We start from the raw sequence: 18,913 nt of genomic DNA, 5'->3' as shown, positions 1-18,913 counted from the left end.
TAGTGGTCTGTAGTAGAAGTGCAGACATATTCCTGTCTGTGGAAGTGTAGGGATGGGGAAGAAAGATGGGGGGCAGCGTCATCATGACGTATCACCTCAACCTGATGACCTTGAACCAAAAATTAGAAGAGACATGCTTTGACTGGAATAGTGAGAATGACTCACTACAGGAGTCTTATCAGAAAGATATAAAAACACGGCTGACACGTTCATTTTTCATCAGGTTTACTACAAATTAGAAATGACAAAATTCTTAAAATGTCCTGAGATGTTGCTACAGGTACAAGCTGGTATCTAAGTGACAGGTAGGCACACAAGGTAGAAATGTAGTCAACCATTAAAATGGTTCCTCTAGCACTTTGAGTCAGTGATCCACGTCTTTACAGTCCATCAGCTTCCACGGTTTGTTCTGCCTCTGTACACTGTCCTGAACAGGTGAGAGAGCTCTCAGAGGGTAACAATATGCAAAATTAAGATCAAAATATGGCTTAGTAAGGCAAAACCTTAAGATACTTTTTTTTAAACATGCTACATCTCATGAATTTCTTTCTATGAATAAGTGATTGTCCAAAAATGATCAAAAATACTCAATTGATGCCAATAAATACTGAAAATTGTAATTGGATTTCTAACCGGCAGTCATAATCCCAACAAGAATTACAAAGAAAAGCTGTTTTTTAATTTAAAAACTCTAAAAATTTCACTTTAAGTGACAGTTTTACTCAATATTAACACCACAACTTTATCACTTGACTCTGCCTGAGTATTTCTTTTAATAATATATAATCTTTAAACCATGTAACACAAGACTTCCAGTGTTGTCCTTTATTCTAAGAGAAGCATTAAAATTGCAGAAAAGGTGCTTCACGGGTGCTTTTCTGTCCACTGTTTACTCTTTTCTTCCATCTTGTTAACATAACCATAGGTTAGCACATGACACTATGTTGCTGCTGTCGTGGTTTTTCTTTTTGAATGGGCAATCTGTTGTATTAAGGACAGTTGTTTGGACAGCAGAGATAAACATGAAGGGGACTTGTAAATTAGGGGTTTACTCAACTGTAGGCCAGCCAGCTGCCCCCAGCGTGAGTTAATCTACTGCTGTGTTTCACTGAGAGAGGAGCTCTCTGCTTCAAGCCCCACTCTCCTCAGTGACTCAGAGTACTTTCTCCTTCCTATGCTGACAATGTCCTCGATCTCATCAGCCAGGTCCCTCCTGCCGCTCTCTATCATAGCCTCCACCAGCCTGGACACGGCTCCTGGTCCTGCAGTTCTCTGACCCCGGGCCCAGAGGAAGAGCATGTCCAGCACCAAGGCTCCCAGGTTGTCCCTGATAGAGGAGAACAAAATAAAAACAAGAAAATTTACTTCTACTAGTTACTATTTAAAGGGTTAAATGAGGGTAGGAGGCCTTATGATGATCATGGTGCTTTACCTGCACTTAAAAACGCACCAGCACACATGATTCAGGTGTTGTATTTTTACTATTCATCACCTCTTTCAAAAGGAAAAAGTAAAATAACCTCAAATAATCCCTCTATAAACCCTTCATAGAGACTACCCTCTGCACAGTGAGTATTTTTGGTTTTACAAAACGCATTTTTCCTCCACCTCCGCCGTGCGTCACGGGAGGTTTTGTGAGCATGAGGAGTAGGGGGAGGGACAGATGAGCATCAGTCTGTATGTAATCTCCTGCAGTGTCCCAGATGGCTTAGTGATGGCTGACAGTGCAGATTAAAACACTCAAATTCTCTTCAATTTCTCTCCTTCAGTCATGTTACAACTCACTCCATCTTGTTCCCTTGGGGGGTTTGGCTCTGCTCACATTCACTCACACTGAGGTGGAGAAACAGGCATTTATATGTAAATCTCCTTTTTAATATTTATCAGGTCTGGTGAAGGTAGTATTCAACTTTGGAGGCATTTTTAATGTTTTTATGAAAATTCACATAGACAATAACTGTTTTTGTCAGTCACTTTAACTTCTCACGTAGACATCGAAGCCTGCAATTAATTTAGATATTCAAGACTTCATTGGAATATTACATTCAGATGGTGCTTTGAAGTCACTAGTCTGCAACCAATGTCAGTAAAAACAATGAGCACACCTGTGATTGAACTATATCTCTTGAACGTGAGCCGATTACAGTTTTTCATTTCTACCTGAACTTGTACTGGATGCGGTCAAGCTCCTGGTAGCTTAGGCCAAGATTGATGCCGATAACACGCCAGTCCTGTCCTATCTGGAGAGAGATAGACAGCAGGTTGGCCTCTGTCAGGTAGCCGCTCTCAGGGTCACCCAGGTTCAGGGGAGGATATTGGGGCTCTTCCATGATGAAGTGATTTTCTGAGTTTAGAGCCTGACAAAAAACAGAAACATAAATAGACACTACAGCATGAGCGGGTGTCAATGTAATTAAAAGGTCACAGCTTAAAAGAAGAACAATTAGGTCTGTTAAACAATGCAGTAAGTTACAATGCTAATGAGGATACTGTACGTGTTATGTTTTATCCCACTTTCTGTAAACACAGGCATGCTTTATTTATAAAGCCTCCAATATTTTCAGACTACTCTTAATCTGTGCCAGAAATACAAATTTTGTATTTACTAATTAAATAAGTGAAAGTGAAAGAAAAAAAATCAGTTCAACTAACTGGGAGCTTCAGTGGTAAAGTTGCTAGCCACTGACTGTCTTGTCCTTTCCTCTTCCTCGCCACTTCCTCTGGCAGATCATCAGGGATGTCTCCTCTGTAAAAAGACACCTGTAACAAAAATCAAAAAAACATAATTTTAATCATTAAAAGATCATCAAATGTTAAATTTATTATTAATTTATTTTGTTTTTTCAATGCTGACTGAGCCAAGTTTCATGTGAAAACTGACAATCAGAATTGTGTTGTGCTAATCGGGGGATGGAAAACTGCTATGATCAACATATGTACCAAGTAAGCATCTGTAAAAACCTCAAACATATGTAGCTGGTGGCAGTTCCTGTTTCCAATACACTATAGTGTAACAACTTGTTGCAGTGTCTTGTGATGATTTAAACCCAGACAATTAGTTTTGTCAGGTTCCTGATAAATCTGCTGATTTCTCTTTCAATCTTCAGCTTTTATTCAGTTTCCGCAAAAGACAAAACATTATTGATGCATAAAAAGGATGGATCTTTCAGAAGGAATTTTTGAAATTGTTTGATACATGTTACATTATTGGCAATGGACCTTAGAGATCAAGGCATTTTCAATGGTGCAGCTCACAGTAAATAATTAAATCAAGTATGAAACATCTGTGTGTTCAGACTGGACCCAGGCACAATCCAGGGAAAGGTATGATTTGCAGTACTTTGCCCCCCTGTGGAGGCTTTTGGTTTTGTTCTGGATGTGCTGTTCTAATAATATAATAATAAGATAAACAGCAAGGTTTTCTTACTTGACCCCTCACTGGCCCCCTCTGATCCTGATCTGGACGGATGTACACTTCCTTCAGATTCTTCAAACTGGAGTAAAACACAAAACAAAGTCGTCCCCCCTTGCAGTCTGGTCTCTCTGTTGAAAACAGGAAAGCATAATGCTGAGTCATTACAGTATATCATAGCATCTTCAAAGGAAGGAGCAGCAGAAATCATGTTTATTCAAGATAGAGCCTCGAAAAGGACTTCTGACCTGTGCTGATATCTAAGCCCCTCTCAAAGCCAGCAAAAAACTGCTCTCCTTCCAGCAAGTCACACAGGTCTGAAGGCTGAGGTCCATCATATTGCTCTGATAAAGACTGCACTCTGCTTTCCACCTGGGCATGAAAGATCACAGTTATTGACCAGAGTCTTTACAAAAACTATTACCATTTAACATCTCAGTTAAAGGTCAGAAAGGAGAAAAACAAACCCTGTCAGCAGGTAAACACTGTAGCATCACTTGTGAAGGATCAGTTTTCCTCTGGAGGACTAGAAACTGGACTTTAAATTGCTTTAGCTTCTGATAGACTTTCCTGACCACCCCGCTAACACAGCGCTGAGTTGTGTACCACAGCCAATACCTGTGATGATGCACACAAAGTTGTTTAATACAATATAAATACATAGAATCAACCAGTTAAGATAGTATAGTGTAAAAAACTTACCAAGAGAAATGGGTGATGTAGAAGATGGCATACAAATGAGTGACATAGAGAGACACCTGAGATGTGATGTCTGTCCAGGTTTGTGCAGCAGGATCTCCATGTAGCAGATGCAGGCAGGACATATCAACTGTATGGCCTAAAGAAGAAGCAGTGGACAATGTTGCTGGTACATTCTTATATATGCATTATAAACATGCACAACTTGAAGATACAGAGCATACTGGACCTGTGACACCTGATGGTAGAGGGACTTGAACCTTAACCGGCTGAAGGAATTGTATGCTGGGAGTCTGTGTGAGGCAGAGGAGGGGGCTCACTCTGGCCTGGGGGTCACCACAAAGTGCCTGCACCTCTGACACAGACACCTGCAGTACCTACACACACAAAGAGGGACAAACCAAAGCTTTATAAACTACAAATACTAAAAGCGCAGACTGATTTCAGCCTTGATATACTGTACCTGTAAAGTTATAGTACGGGTCTGGGCTGTAGAGTCTGTAGGAAACTGGAGCTTGACTCCAGGAACAGAGCTGGAGACCAGCAGGGCACCAGCTGGTGTAAGAGCGCAACTGTCCTTTACTGGACGAGACACCACCATAAACCAGGAGAACTGGCTTACTGTGCAGCAGGCCAGCTGAAAATACACAAACAGGGCTTTTTTGGCTTTAGTTGGACAAAACACTGCAGTGATTATTTCTGACGCTGGAGGTACTGTGCTCTACCCTAGCTGGACGCCCTCCAGGATGACTGCTGTGACTGTCGCTTCCTCTCCTCAGAACAGTGGGCAGAGTGCTCCATGACTGTCCATCAAACCTCTGCACCAACACTTCTCTTCTTTTGGAGCGATGATGTGGCACACACACCTCCACAGGCTGTAGGGATTTAACAAGTCTGAGTGTTACTCCATTTTCACAATATTCTTTGCAAAGGTACAAAATGTGAAGAAAACCCTGTAGCGTCAAGATTTATCTATCTTTTAGATCAGTCATTCCCAAAGTCTGGGTCCTGACCCAAAGGTGGGTCATCAAAGGTTCTTTATGGGTCACCAAATTAGTTTTCAAAATGTTTACACAAAATTCATGCTTTCCTTCACCAGAAGAAGTCTCCCCTCGCCAATTTGTTTTCTGATGATTGGCTCCTCGCACTGTCATAGCTGGTTATGTTTTCATTTTGAAGGGTCATCACCACAATGTTTACTGTAACTGGAAACATGTAACTGCTTTAAAACAGTCTGAAGCCATGAGCTGGCGCTACTCAAACAACTAAAGCCAAGCCACTATATCTTTCCTACTGTTTTACAGCACTCAGAGGAAAACGCTGTCACTGTGTCACCATCACACATATGCAAGAGCTGACCCATTGATTACTTTGATCGTTAGTTTAAAAAAAAAAAAGATTTGAAGTCAGATTCAAAACCCCTTTGAGTTTGAAAGTCTAAAGTCTCTGCTGGATCTTGGACAGGCACCAGCTGCAGAAACGGGCAGTTACAGGTTGTTACAGTTGTACAGTGGCATCACGCTGAAAAAGAGGCATGGACTAATGCTGATACCTTTATTCTGGATGAACATTGCATCTTAATATCACATGACTAGGATACAATCCTGAAAAGCAAGCAGGCTAACCCGTCACAGTAAAAAATGTGAGTTTTTTCAGAGTGTAAGTCTAACAAAGCTGTAATGCATTTGTCAAATATGTTAGGCCTGTTAGCTGGTACAAAAAATGTAATATGATGCAGAAACATGATTAAAGAACTGCTTTTTATCTTTGCACAGTTATCCTGTCAGTTGGTTTACAGATTGGACATATTTTGGATTGGGTCGCCGTGGCTTGTTTCCCTGAAAAAGTGGGTCACCTGAAAAAACGTTTGGGAAACACTGTTTTAGATGGTTTAGTGAACTAGATGCCCACATAGACGTAAAACAGCCACAGCCACTTTGACTCCTCCTGTTGGTGATTAAGGATGCAATTTGATTATTTGAGTTTAATGTTTCCCATTTACATTTGAAGGAGATAATTACTAGGGATGGTACCAAATCAGGTACTTTTATGGGTACCGACCGAATTTTGTCAAAAGTGCCAGGTACTGATTCACGTAAAATCTTAAGGTACCATAATTAGGTACCTCAAAACATCCTTGTGACTGTGAGGGACTGAAAGAGTAGGCGATTTTGCATGATGGACATGAATGCAGCATTACAAGGTTATATATTGAAGAATGAAAATGTTAAACTGAAAAAATGTTAGGTTTTATAATTAAACAAATTAATACTTTTACTACATAAACACAAAAAAGTACCAAAAATTGGTACCGTTGAGTACCAATACCAATTGCCAAATACCAGGCATCAGTACCGTATTGTTTCAAATAAGAATGGTACCCATCCTTAAAGATTACCATATTTTGTCACTATGTTGTGTGCACCTAGGAGGTCAGGTTAGGATCTGTGACTAACATAAAGTGATGTAACATTTTACCTTTATGAACGTAATTCCATGTGGACGCAGTTCTAGCGGTCGACTCAGTAGGATGTCATGCTCCTCCAGATGTACCCACTTCTTTTCTGGATGTCTCTCAAGCCACTCCAGTCTTGTAGTCGTCTCCAGGCAACCCGGGGGGAACAAAAGCTCAGCTCCCCCTGGGAGAAAGACATGACACCCAGCGGACGAAACACAGAAACTAAGGAACAAAAGGAGCATGACGTCCTTAATGACAATCTCTGCAGAGATGAAAAAATTTCATTGTGCTGAGTGTGAAAGCGTACCTGTGCTGATTAAATCCAAGGTGCAACTCAGGGATTTCTTTTTCTGCTGGATCTAGCAAAACAGTGATGCAACAAAAAAATGAGTGTGCTGACAGGAAATGAAAACCCCTGTATCTAATAAGTAACAGGGTCAACATAATTTCAGCCCTAATCAATGATAAACCCCTCTTCCTCTCTGCTCACCAGGTGCAGGAGGGAGAGGAGGAGGCGTAGGGGGTCGTCCCAAAGGATTGTCACGCGCATCTATTTTCAGCAGAGGCAGTTTCTTCACACAGTCTGGGATCAGGCGGAGGTCATTGCTGTAGATGACAAGCCTCCTAAGGGAGAGGAGAGCGCCTAGGCAACAAAGCAGGCGAAGTTTAATGCAGCCTTTTCAAATTTAACTCACACAACGCAGAAAGAGGATTCCACTTTATCACTATGAAGGCCTTTCACTGACCCTCAATCCTCACCTATGCTGTCTGGTAGCTGCTTGAGCTTGTTGTGAGACAATTCCAGTTTAACCAGCTCCTCCAGGGAACCAATCTCATCAGGTAGATGCTGAAGGAGGTTATGTGAGATATCCAGCATCTGTAGTGATTTCAGCTGATTGATGCTTGGAGGAAGCGTGACCAGCTTGTTACCCAGAAGGGAGAGGTAGGTGAGGGAGGACAGCTGGCTTATATCAGGAGGTAAAGCTGAGAGGTGGTTGTGACAAAGAAGCAAAGAGGAGAGCAGAGGCAAGCTGAGAAGGCATGAGGGCAGAGAGGAGAGCTGGTTGAAGGAGAGATCCAGATGCACCAGGTGAGAAAGGGAAGAAAGTGATGAAGGCAGAGTTGTGAGAAGGCCAGGCAGCGGGTCACCTTGTGAGTCATAAAAACAGTGTCCTAGAAAGATGAATGGTGAAGGAAGACAGAGTAATTATTGCATCTAACCTATAAACAAAGTAATTTGACATTTGTTCATCATGGAATTTATAAAGAAAGTACCCCTAATAGCCAATGATCGCAGCTCCGTCAGGTAAGGTAGGACACCCAGCGCATCATCCAGCCCTGGTTTTTCTTCTGAGCCCAGTCTTAGGTAATGGATTCCTTTAACCTGCTCTGGTATAGACCCCCAGAGCAACGGTAATGCAGCTGCTCCACCCTGGTATACATCCAAGGTCAATCTTGTATCAGTCAGCACAGCTGGGACCCCGACAGAGGGAGGCAAAGGTGGAGTCAGACACACAACAGATGAAGAGGAAGATGAGTATGAGGAAAAATCATCATTTTGATGATGAGTGGAGGAGCACGAGGATGAAGAGAGGGTTGAAATTGAGGGATTGTAGGTGTCCATAAGGCTGGAGGGAGACACAGATGGAGTGTCCCTCTCTGGCTCAACAACTTCAGCCTGATTTTCATACATCACACCGCTTGATGTAGCTGACCCAGCCCCCAGATCCTGGTCCAACAGTCCTCTCCAGAGCCTTGGAGACAAAAGCCCACTGAGTCGGTCTTCTTCACCCAGTATGGATGTTGTTCTTGATGGCTTATTTGCAGATGTTGTTTCAACTGGAACCTCCAACCTGTTTGCCTCCTTAATCCCACCGGCTGCCTGGTCTCCATCATCTTCATCAGAAGCTGCTTCGTTCATTGAAGCTTCTGTTTACTACATCAGATAGTTAGCCAAGTGTTATACTGCGTTATGACTCTGTCACACTACTCTTGGCATGATTTGAGTAAGTACGAAGAAGTACTTTTAGAGCTGTTTAAGCCAGATAAAGTTGCAGCACAGCCGTGAAAAAAAGAATATTAGGAAGTTTTTATGGGGCATGTTTACAGCATTGTCCAACTAATGTTAGCTATTAGCTATCCATAGCTATATCATAAGAGCATCATATCATAACAATTCAGCTAAATTTACTTGTCCAGTGTTCGCCGAGGCTGTGTTTGCGCCTTTCGTTGTCCCCTTCCAGTGTTAAATGCTATTTTAAAAACGCTTTATGTTAGTTGATAAAAACATTTAACAATAGTCCCTGTGCTGACCTGTTTCTTTACTTGCTTCCTGATGTCCGACAATGTTTTGAAAGAAAGGCTTCCCATCGCATGAAGTCGTTCGTTTTGATGTAAATATTCTGCCGATATAGTACGGGCGGAGTCTAAGTCATTCGATTCAGCCTTTGGGTATAAGGTGCCCGCCCCTCCGGTTGTCTCTGTTTTTAGCAGCGAGTGCTAAGAAGCTAACGCCGCCAAAGTTTCAATTCAGGGCGGGACTGAATTGTAAACGTGTTCACTCACTGTCGACACATTCTTGGCCATCAGGCGGCGCTGTCTAGTCAACACGTTTGCTTGACAAGGGTTTCCAGGAGGCTCTTACTGCTCGTGCTCTTACCATACAGTCTATGGCTTGTTGAAACATCCGGATAGTGCTTTTATCTTTTAATTTTTTTACTACCTGGCTGATAAATTAAAGATAAAAAGAGGTTATTTATTTTCCAGTATCTCATACGGTGAAAGGCTTTTGCTGAATCTACTCAAGTAAATTCAAATGTCGTAAATCATCTTTTTTAAACACTCTTATTTATCCGAAAGTTTATTGTCTTGTTTAATTGCACGTCACCTAAGGTAGCCCAATGAGGTTCAATGAGATAATAGATTACAATGTTAAAATCAGCCAGTGCAGCTGTCATCATGAATCTGACACAATTGAGGATCAACTGAAAACATGTGTATCGCCTTTTACTTTGAAAAGATGATTCGAAGAAATGGTCTAGAAAAAATATGCAGACTGAGCTACCGTTTATTATTTCCTTCCGAGGTAATAATAAATAATACAGATCAGTTAGTCTATTTCGTTTCATTATTGGCATTTCAAACTATTTTTTTCTCAGTGATAAATTTCATCAGATCCATAATCATGCCGAGGCACTTAAAATGTTTATGTAAAATTTCTTCAAATACACGTGAGATATAAAACTTCCCGTCTCAGATTTGCTATGATTACTTTAGAAATCAGTACACATTGCCGTAGCCATTGCGATACATGGCAATTTGTCCAATATTCGATTTAAAGGATAGCAGAAAACGTGAGCATAAACAGATAAACTAAAAAATAACTGAGATAAACTCTCTGAAATTAAGGTTTGACAGCTGTCAAAGTGACATCAATATCTGTTTGTTGGCTTCACGTGTTTAACAATAGTGATTATGGTTGGCTGGTTCACCAACGGTTTAAATTCTGATTGGTCACCTTTCTTACCCCTATCACCTCTGATTGGTTATTACACTGTGTGCCCTCCTCTAGCACGCACCAACCGAGCATGGAAAACAAAAACAACTCCCCGTGCACTCTCCACGCAGTTATTTAACTAGCTTAGGGCAGTGTTTGACGAGATCATTCACAAACGGGATTCAGCCACAGTTAAGGAGAGGAAAGTTTTTAACTTTGATCGTTCAGTGACGCCTCCCGCTTCGAATAAAGTGACTTGAACTGTTGGCGAGCAAGCTAAAAACAGTTAGCTTAAAGTCAGTAATGTTCCCATAGAATCACGAACTCAGAATGAACGCTGCTTAGGTCTTTTGGACCTGCCACTAGTTGAAACTTCGTCGCATCTTATTTGACCCAACTTTACACGACGTGGTCTTCGGTATGTTTCCTTTAGACTCTCCGTGGAATAACTCGTTTGCAGGCTGTGGCTTCCTCGGTATCTACCACGTTGGAGTCGCTAGCTGTCTGGTGGAGCGGGCACCCTTTCTTGTACTTAATGCTCGACATATCTATGGAGCTTCAGCCGGAGCAATCACTGCTACTGCACTGGTCACCGGAGTTTGCCTGGGTATACGTTTTCTGATGTTTTGAATGTTTCTTAGTGATTCTTTTCCTCTTGCTCTTCTCAGCTAATGGAGCCTGTTCCATCGGATATTTCTGTCATGGTGATAGGTTAGATTAGCACGTATCGCCTTGTCAACAAAAACAAGTAAAAGTCAGTAACATTGAACCTTAGTTTCAGGTCAAATGGCACGAATGTATACTGTTAATCCTTTAACCTAAAAAAAAAACAGAGATCACTTGAAATATGTGAATACTGTTGAGTAGGCTATTTTGGTGGCTAACAGTGTAACATTTCATCACTAAAGGTAGTTTTATGTGATTGTAAACTAACTTGTGTAGTATCCTGATTACATCTAATTTCATGACTCACATGTGCTTTGTTGTGTTACAGTTATCTTTTTATATATATTTTTATTGAGTATGTATTTAGAAGAAACAGGGTTAATGTAAATAAAAACTCAAAATTACTATTTCAAAACAGAACCACCTAAAGCTAATACATAATTTCCAAGCATACTTAGATACAAAATCTAAACCGAATCTATACTCATGGTTTGATAAATTACTAAAAGTCAGCATTATAAAGAGCATCATTCATCCCAGTATTTTGAATGAGTATATTATAACCTCTCTATATCTAATCACTTACAATAATAACTGTCTTTAACAGGAGAGGCTGGTGCAAGTATCATTGATGTTGCCAAAGAGGCGAGGAAACGTTTCCTGGGACCCATGCATCCTTCCTTTAACCTGGTGAAGATTGTGCGTCACATAATGCAGCGCACTCTGCCTGCTGACTGTCACCATCAGGCTAGTGGGAGGTTAGGAATCTCTCTTACCCGAGTGGCAGATGGAGAAAATGTCCTGGTGTCTCATTTCAGTAACAAAGAGGAGCTGGTGCAGGTGGGCATTCAGACTTGGCAAGTTGTGTTTTTCCTTGTGATCAATGATCAGCTTAACTATGAAATATACACATGATTCAAAACTTACTAACTGACAGTGTGACTGTATCCAGGGGACTTTTAGGGGTGCTTCAGAGGCCTTTTGGTTTGAAGCATGTTTTGACCAATAATTATCTGTAATCTACAGCATTTTCCCCTTTTTATAAAATAAAGTGAATTCTCTGCTCTAAGTTTGCCTCTACCCCAGTTGTGAAATAACAGCAACTGAAAAGCATTTTATCCTTTCAGTAAAGAAAAACAAATCATTTTTGTTTTGTTGCTATAATGGCCAGTAGTATATTTTTAACACTGTTGTACCGATATAATTCAAAAAATCTCTATTGTATCATACAGCTAAAATACTGAAAATGTGTATTTTCACATTATTTTGAAAAATTTCTCCTATGCTCTCACTTTGTTAAGTAGGCCTGTGTCTGCAGCGCCTACATCCCTGTTTACTGTGGCCTCATTCCTCCCACACTGCATGGAGTGGTGAGTAGCATTTGTCTTATTTAGCATATTAACACTGTCCTTATGATGTAGATATCCTGTTATTTGTGGTCAATAGATTTTTGATGAAACAGCTTCAGATGAGCTACCACTCTTATATCAATGTAACCACACATACTAGCATACTACTTTGCCTCAAAGCCGTTCTGTATGTCCTCTTATTGTGTTGTGCTGTTAGTTACTCTTTCCTCATAATTGCCCCTCCCTTCCTCTGGAATGTGTTTGTTCTTAAAAGCACATGTGTGGAAACCAGGATTATATAATTTCTTAGGAGTTAGTGCTGGTCAGAGATCTCACACTGCAGGGAAAAGCAGGACTTCTATTTATGTGTCTGTTTTTTGGAACAAAGGGTAAATCGCCAGCCCTCTTTGGCCTTTGTGTTGGGTTTTAAGAGAGCTCACATGTGCCTGTGTGTGTTGGAATTGTGACCAAACAGTGAGTCTATGGGCATGATGTGACCGTGTTGGCACTGGCTTTGAGGTTGTTCTGTCCTCTCTGACTCTCACTGGCACAAAGTCAGAAATCTGTTGTTCCGTATATCTGTTGACAACTCAGCATGCCCTAAAAGTTCACCAACTTTATAAAAACAAACACTGATCAAACCACAGGACATGATGTCACTAGCATCATATTCAGAGAAACACTCCCTCTGGGGCGAAATATCCTTCATCACCCTCAAAGAATCACAACGAGAGAATTGTTTCCTGGTTGTTCTGGCTCTGATATGATCTCTTTTTATGTCTATATATAAAATCCAGCGATATGTGGATGGAGGAATCTCAGACAACCTACCCCAGTATGAGCTGAAAAACACCATCACAGTGTCCCCATTCTCTGGAGAGAGCGACATCTGCCCCCGAGACAGCTCAACCAACATACACGAGCTGCGATTCACCAACACAAGCATCCAGTTCACCCTCCCCAACCTCTACAGGGTCTCCAGAGCACTTTTCCCTCCAGACCCTATGGTAAAGAAATAACAAATCAATCCACACAGATGATCTGCATAGAACTCAGAGAAAGATGAATGTCTGTTTTTGTTTTGAGTGCAGGTTATGAAGGCCATGTGTAAGCAGGGGTATAAAGATGCTCTGCACTTTTTAAAGAGAAATGGTGAGAAATAGTAGTTACCTTTGTTTTCAAACCTTTTCCAAATCTGGTCATGCTCTGCTTAGAAAAAATAGGTCAGGGACAGCAAGCCCAATCAAAGTCTTTCCCTCTGGCTGGAATAAATTTATGGGTACGGACAGTTTCTTCATTAAATGCTATCACTACTTGTGCTTTCTGGGACTCTCATGTCCTACAATCAATAAGCTGCTTTTGCTTTCATTTGGACTTTGTTTGTTTGTTTTGGGGCGATTTGCATGCATGTTATCAACAGAGTATGACAAACTAATCAATTGCTTTGATTTTTGTTAACTGGAAGAAAATTTGACTGCTTGAGCAATTTCTCAAAATGAAATGATGAAAATAGAAAATCATTGTCACGTTTGCTGCTGTTTGTAGGATTGCTTCATTCCAATGGACTACATGGATACAGACCTCTGCTGACCAATGGCAAAGAAAATGAGGACATCAATGACAACAACAGAGGTAATGGAGAGGTGGAAAAGCCAGCAGTGAGGGTTGATACCAGCTCTTCAACAGAGGAGCATATTATGGAGCACCTTCCACCAACTCTGCATAAAGGTAACATAGCATCACTTAAAGGAGGGTGTTATGCTTTGTCTTTGGGCTTTGAACTCTCCCTTTGGTACCACTGTAGTACCTTTACCAGATTTACAGCCAAAATAAATCCCAAATTTTCTCGCATTTTGTTTTAAGAACCCTTTATAGCAACCTCTGTCTAAGATGCTTGGTCTCAGCTGTTGTCAAATCCCCTTCCTTCTGATTGGCCAGCCCTGTAGAGGAAGACAGTTTAATTTGAGGCACAGCTCTCCAGTGTGTCATGAACCAGTTAGACAGTCCTTGTGCAATTACCCCATCATTTCAGCAAGTCTTGTGAAGATCTTGTGAAAAAGTTGAGCTATTTTTAGAACAAACTGTTTTGAGCAGTTAACAGAGAGATTTGGGATTCCTCCAACGCATGAATATTTAGCAGTTTGATGAGTCGCACTTTTCCAGTATGGACATTCAGCATTGTAACTTTATATCCATGTTTGAAATAAAGGAAAGCATAATATCCCCTCTTTAAGCAAGGCAGTGCAAAAATAAGTCATAGCACTATTGTAGCTTTGTGAAGAGCCATTTTTTACATAGTTAGTGGTCAAGGGACAATAGTTTTGTCGCACAAACCCTTTACACTACATTTTAAATTCACCTTTTCACAAAAACACTTATGGCAAAGGCTGCCATCTGAGGTGCCTGACTGCCCAACAATGCCAATCACATTCATCAGAGTTGTATCACTCTTTTATCATTTATAAATGGTTGTCAAGTATCAGTGCGTTTCTTTCAGTCAGTTGTCATACCAAGGCAGAATAGGCAGCAGCCTTAATAGCTTAAGACTATTATATCAGGCATTCAAATACCATAGAACTTTTTCTGATCAAAGTATTTTCCCTGAGACATACAAACTGGAGTATATGTTTGTACTGTATAGCTCCAGTTTTTGAACTTCTTTGACCCACTTTCTGTAGGATAGTATTGTTCTTTTAAGTTGTATTCTAACAGAAGACAACCTCTGTAAGTTTGTGAGAGGGATTGTATTTTCTTACTGAAAAGGCATTGAAGTTCACTGTACTCAACATTGTAAATGGTTTAATATGCTATAACCTGTCAGAATTGTGAATAGTGCAGTATTAAGTAGGTTAATCACATGTATAGTTCAGGATAATATATGGATCCTCTTTTCCTCCTCCCTCAGCCCTTGTCGAGGCCTGCATGGAGAGGAGGAGTCTTGTGCAGTCGCTTAGCAACATGCTTCCTGTCAGGATGGCCTCAGTCATGATGCTTCCCTACACCCTCCCTCTAGAGTCTGCTATGTCCTTGACTCTCAGGTACTCCAGGACTTAATTACATCTGGTCCAGATTCCCTTCTTATTTGAAAAGAGATAAGAATAATACCTCAGTACATCGGACATTTGATCCTGTTTGTACGCTTTAAGGCAGAGGCCTTAGGATAATTTGCATACAATATTTAGACAGCTTTTATTATTGATTGTTGGAACTGGCTGTCCTTTACCAGTGACACATTAATGTATCTCATGTGTAGACTCTTGGAGTGGCTTCCAGACGTGCAGGAAGACGTGGGATGGATACGAGAGCAGACATTGAAGATACTGCAGCATGTTCTTCGCCAGGCATCGAAAAGCATTTCCCAGCGTGTGTCTGCTCGGTAAATGACTCTGCAACAACAAGGACGTCTAAGTTATTGTGTTAATTTTTTTTTTTTTCAGAAATGTATATATGCTATATTTATCACAGCTATTTTAGCACCCAGTATTCCCATGTACGGTTCAGCTTCTGTTTACTCTGTGAATATGCCAGCCTGCTCAATATAATAGATAAAATAATGAATTAGTTGACCACTGAGGGGCAGCAAATACAAGTTGTGATCACAACTCCAAGAATTATCCACCTTTTATGTTGAGGAATTCAATTTAAAGGAAAAAGATGCTCATTTACAATAAGAACAAACACTAAAAAAAGTCATAATCTTTGTGGAGTCATGCTTTTAGGACACCCAATGAACTAAATTAAAATTTTCTCTTCTTTTTCCTGTTTTGGGTCATAGGTCACACGTTTCATTTTTCACCTACAAACATATTGCTCACCACAAGATGTCTAATAAGTTTAATGTTTACAGCCAGCAATTCTTCAGTTCTGCATTCTGTTTGTGGTCACTGTAGGTTTTCCTGGCAGCTGGAGCTGCACCACCACAGGTCCCTTCAGTCCCAGCTCAGCTCCTCCAGCCTGTTTCCCAGCTCTTCAATGCTTGACATCTTCATGCGTCTCGATCAGTACAAGAACCAGCTGCTCTCTGGAGCTCTGTGTATCAACATGGACCTGCAAGGCTCCTTCCAAACTGGACGAGCAGTCCCTCCATCCATCCTTTCCGAAGAAGGCCTTGTGATGAGAAGTTACCTCAACTGTCCAATGCAACCAACTCTGGAGAAATCATCAGTGGATCATGAAAGCTTTGACAGGTCTTATATGTGACGGGTTCAGACATATTTCTGACAAATGGTTCATACAAAAAGGCAGCACATCACTTTATCACAAGACACTGAAATTATCTAGCCACAGATTTAATAGAATAGAATAGAATAGAATAGAATAGAATAGAATAGAATAGAATAGAATAGAAAATACTTTATTTATCCCCGAGGGGAAATTCAGGAGTCACCGCAGCATTTAAGAAAACAAAAGTAAGAAAGAGTATAGAAAGTGCAAAAAAAAGTCCATAAGAAATTAGATGACAACATCCCGTCCACCACTCGTCCACCACTCTCCAGCCCAGCCAGCCTCCACCTCCACAGGGTCCAGGACTGAGCCTCCCCAGAAGTCTGTTCAGTCTCTGTCTCCTGGATCCTGTCTGCTCACAGCAGGCGAAGCTCCTCCAATGTGGCGCCGGCGTCCGATGTCAGCTCCGTCAGCCACGTCCGTGAACAGCACGATGCCGCTGGGTTAGCACAGCTAGCTCGTCCATCCCCCGGGGCTAGATTCCACATTCCCAACAACGATGGATGGAAGGACAGGTCCACGTCGTCACCTCCCAGCTCACATCCGAGAACCAGCACGTCGTCCTCACCGCCTCCTCCTCAGCTCGAGGGAAATCATCAAGCCCCACACTAGTTAGCATTGACATGCTACAGGCTGCTAACAGCTAATTTCGCATGTAAACAATGCAGCCATGGTTACATGTAGGATCTCCAGACAAACACAGGAGAAAAGTAGTAAAAAATACCGCCGAAGCCACAAAAAGTTTGGTGTCCGTGACGGACAATGAACCATACAAAGTGATGATCCACTCCAAATACAAAGATTACGAAAAAGAGACAAAAAATTACAAGAAACGGACAAAGACGAGAGAGCTGCTGCAACAGGCAGCTACTTGGGTACCGCCAATATGTATGTATACGGTTAATATGTAACCCTACAGACACAGTATGTCTTTGGTGGGTCTAACTGTATGTTAAAAACTGGAATTACAGGATGTAAGCCAGAAAAAATGCACACTTAAAGAAGAATGGTGAAAGTACTATTTATGTTTCAGGTGGAATGCAACCCGACTGGTAGTTAGGCAGTTTCTGCTTCATAAAGCTGTGGACTCCATTTTACTCCTGACACTCAAGAGACATGGTGATGGAGGGAAGACAAGCACAAATGTATTTGTTACAGCTTTAATTGTCAAGAAATGTTTTAATGCAGTATTACGAAGAAAATTTTTATGTTTTTATTGTTGTATGAATGCCATTGTCTTTGGTGCACATTTACAAAATGATCTCTGTTTTCTCAATTTTGGGAGCATAATTCTAACATCCTAATTTATTTTCTTGGATGTTTTTACTCTTTTATAAATCTAAAAAAAAAATCAAACTGATTTGTGTTATGTTGTGACTGAACTTTTTTTAGGATTTTACTGCATGAAAACAAATCATAGATCTGTTTACTGTAATGAATCTCAGAATTGTTTATTTTTAAGATTTTGCACTTGGCACACCAAAGATTCTACCTATGTGATTTAGCCTAACCTTGTGCCACAAGTTTTTACATAAAATGTCTATTGCAAATGATTTTGATGTGATTGTTTATTAAAGTGGTACTGTTTAACTACGTTGAATGAGTTATCTTTGTTGTTACTGTGAATACTCATTTTAAAAAGTGCACAAGGAACACAGCAGGAGTCACCACCAAGCAGTAATTTTACAGTAGATCTGATAACTTTACAATAGATCAGGCCTTTTACAGTAGATAAAAGGCCTGGCATGGTACTTAATCAGGGTTGTCAACATATGTATAGTAAAACGGATGATATTCAAGGTTTATACCGAACTTCCGAGTGAAGACCACAGGGGAAATTTGGTCTTTTTTTCATAGTAATTAAAGTAGTTAATAGAAGTCTGATAAAAACTATTCCAGGATTTTTTTTCAAAACTCCATTAGGCCCACTTGTTTTGTTAGCTTCGCCAAGGGGGATATGTTTTTGGGAAAGTTCGTCTGTTTGTCTGTGAACAACAAAACTTGAAAAGTAACAACCAGATCTTGATGAAATTTTCAGGAAATGTTAAAAGTGTGATAAGGAAGAAGTGATAAAATTTTGGAGGTGATCAGGATCATCGTTTGGATCCAGGACTTTTTAAAAAAGGAATCCTTATCATTGTGAGATAAGGCTGTTTTCACCATATGTGTCTTCCAGATTTGCCTTTTGTAAAATGAATATCTTACCAGGGGTGTGAAACTTGAGGTTAGCCACAGGTGCAAGGGAAGTTGGTAAGCTGTTGATGTTGTAGGAGGCAAAGTAGACAGATGGCAGGTTTTATTGCACAATCATTCAACAAATGTTAAATTGTGATTTTCATTTAGTGTCAGGGTCATTAATCATTAATACCCTGAGTAAGAAAAAGAAAAATATCAATAAAAACTTTAAAGCTACAGGGAGCCACTGCAAAGGAATCAGAGGACCACATGAGGCTCTAGTGCCACAAGTGGCAGACCCCTGCTCCAGAACATACAAGAAGCATCCCCAAATGTTAAGTCAGCAAAATCAGTCTTAGTAAATGGCTCAACAGTAAACATTTAAGAGTGTTTGTTAACAATTTGGGCCATAGTATGCCTTATTGCTTATGTCA

General features: G+C 40.7%; 2 protein-coding genes across 2 annotated transcripts; one reads left to right on the top strand and one right to left on the bottom strand.

Annotated features, from left to right (window-relative positions):
• Positions 1–234: 234 nt before the first annotated feature.
• On the bottom strand, positions 235–8,665 carry pidd1 (p53-induced death domain protein 1). Its single transcript, XM_074676738.1, has 15 exons — positions 7,845–8,665; positions 7,329–7,742; positions 7,060–7,212; positions 6,877–6,928; positions 6,590–6,791; positions 4,837–4,986; positions 4,575–4,748; positions 4,341–4,488; positions 4,115–4,250; positions 3,880–4,030; positions 3,661–3,784; positions 3,428–3,543; positions 2,653–2,760; positions 2,161–2,357; positions 235–1,327 (listed from the first exon to the last, which is right to left on the bottom strand). The coding sequence occupies exons 1-15, from the start codon at positions 8,488–8,490 to the stop codon at positions 1,093–1,095; spliced, it is 3,006 nt and encodes a 1,001-aa protein (XP_074532839.1). The 5' UTR covers positions 8,491–8,665; the 3' UTR covers positions 235–1,092.
• Positions 8,666–10,143: 1,478 nt separating this feature from the next.
• Positions 10,144–17,784, top strand: pnpla2 (patatin-like phospholipase domain containing 2). The gene is made up of 9 exons (XM_074678437.1): positions 10,144–10,672; positions 11,339–11,571; positions 12,036–12,101; positions 12,878–13,087; positions 13,172–13,232; positions 13,626–13,808; positions 14,986–15,118; positions 15,334–15,456; positions 15,971–17,784. Exons 1-9 carry the CDS (start codon positions 10,486–10,488, stop codon positions 16,278–16,280), a joined length of 1,506 nt encoding a protein of 501 aa, XP_074534538.1. The 5' UTR covers positions 10,144–10,485; the 3' UTR covers positions 16,281–17,784.
• The last annotated feature ends 1,129 nt before the right edge of the window (positions 17,785–18,913 follow it).

Source organism: Halichoeres trimaculatus, unplaced genomic scaffold (assembly GCF_033239565.1).
Source record: "Halichoeres trimaculatus isolate MK-OKI-2021-1 unplaced genomic scaffold, fHalTri1.1 fHalTri1_scaffold_10, whole genome shotgun sequence".
NCBI classification, from domain to species: domain Eukaryota; kingdom Metazoa; phylum Chordata; class Actinopteri; order Labriformes; family Labridae; genus Halichoeres; species Halichoeres trimaculatus.
The sequence above is the reverse complement of the archived record's forward strand: the minus strand, read 5'-3'. Positions and strand labels throughout refer to the sequence as shown.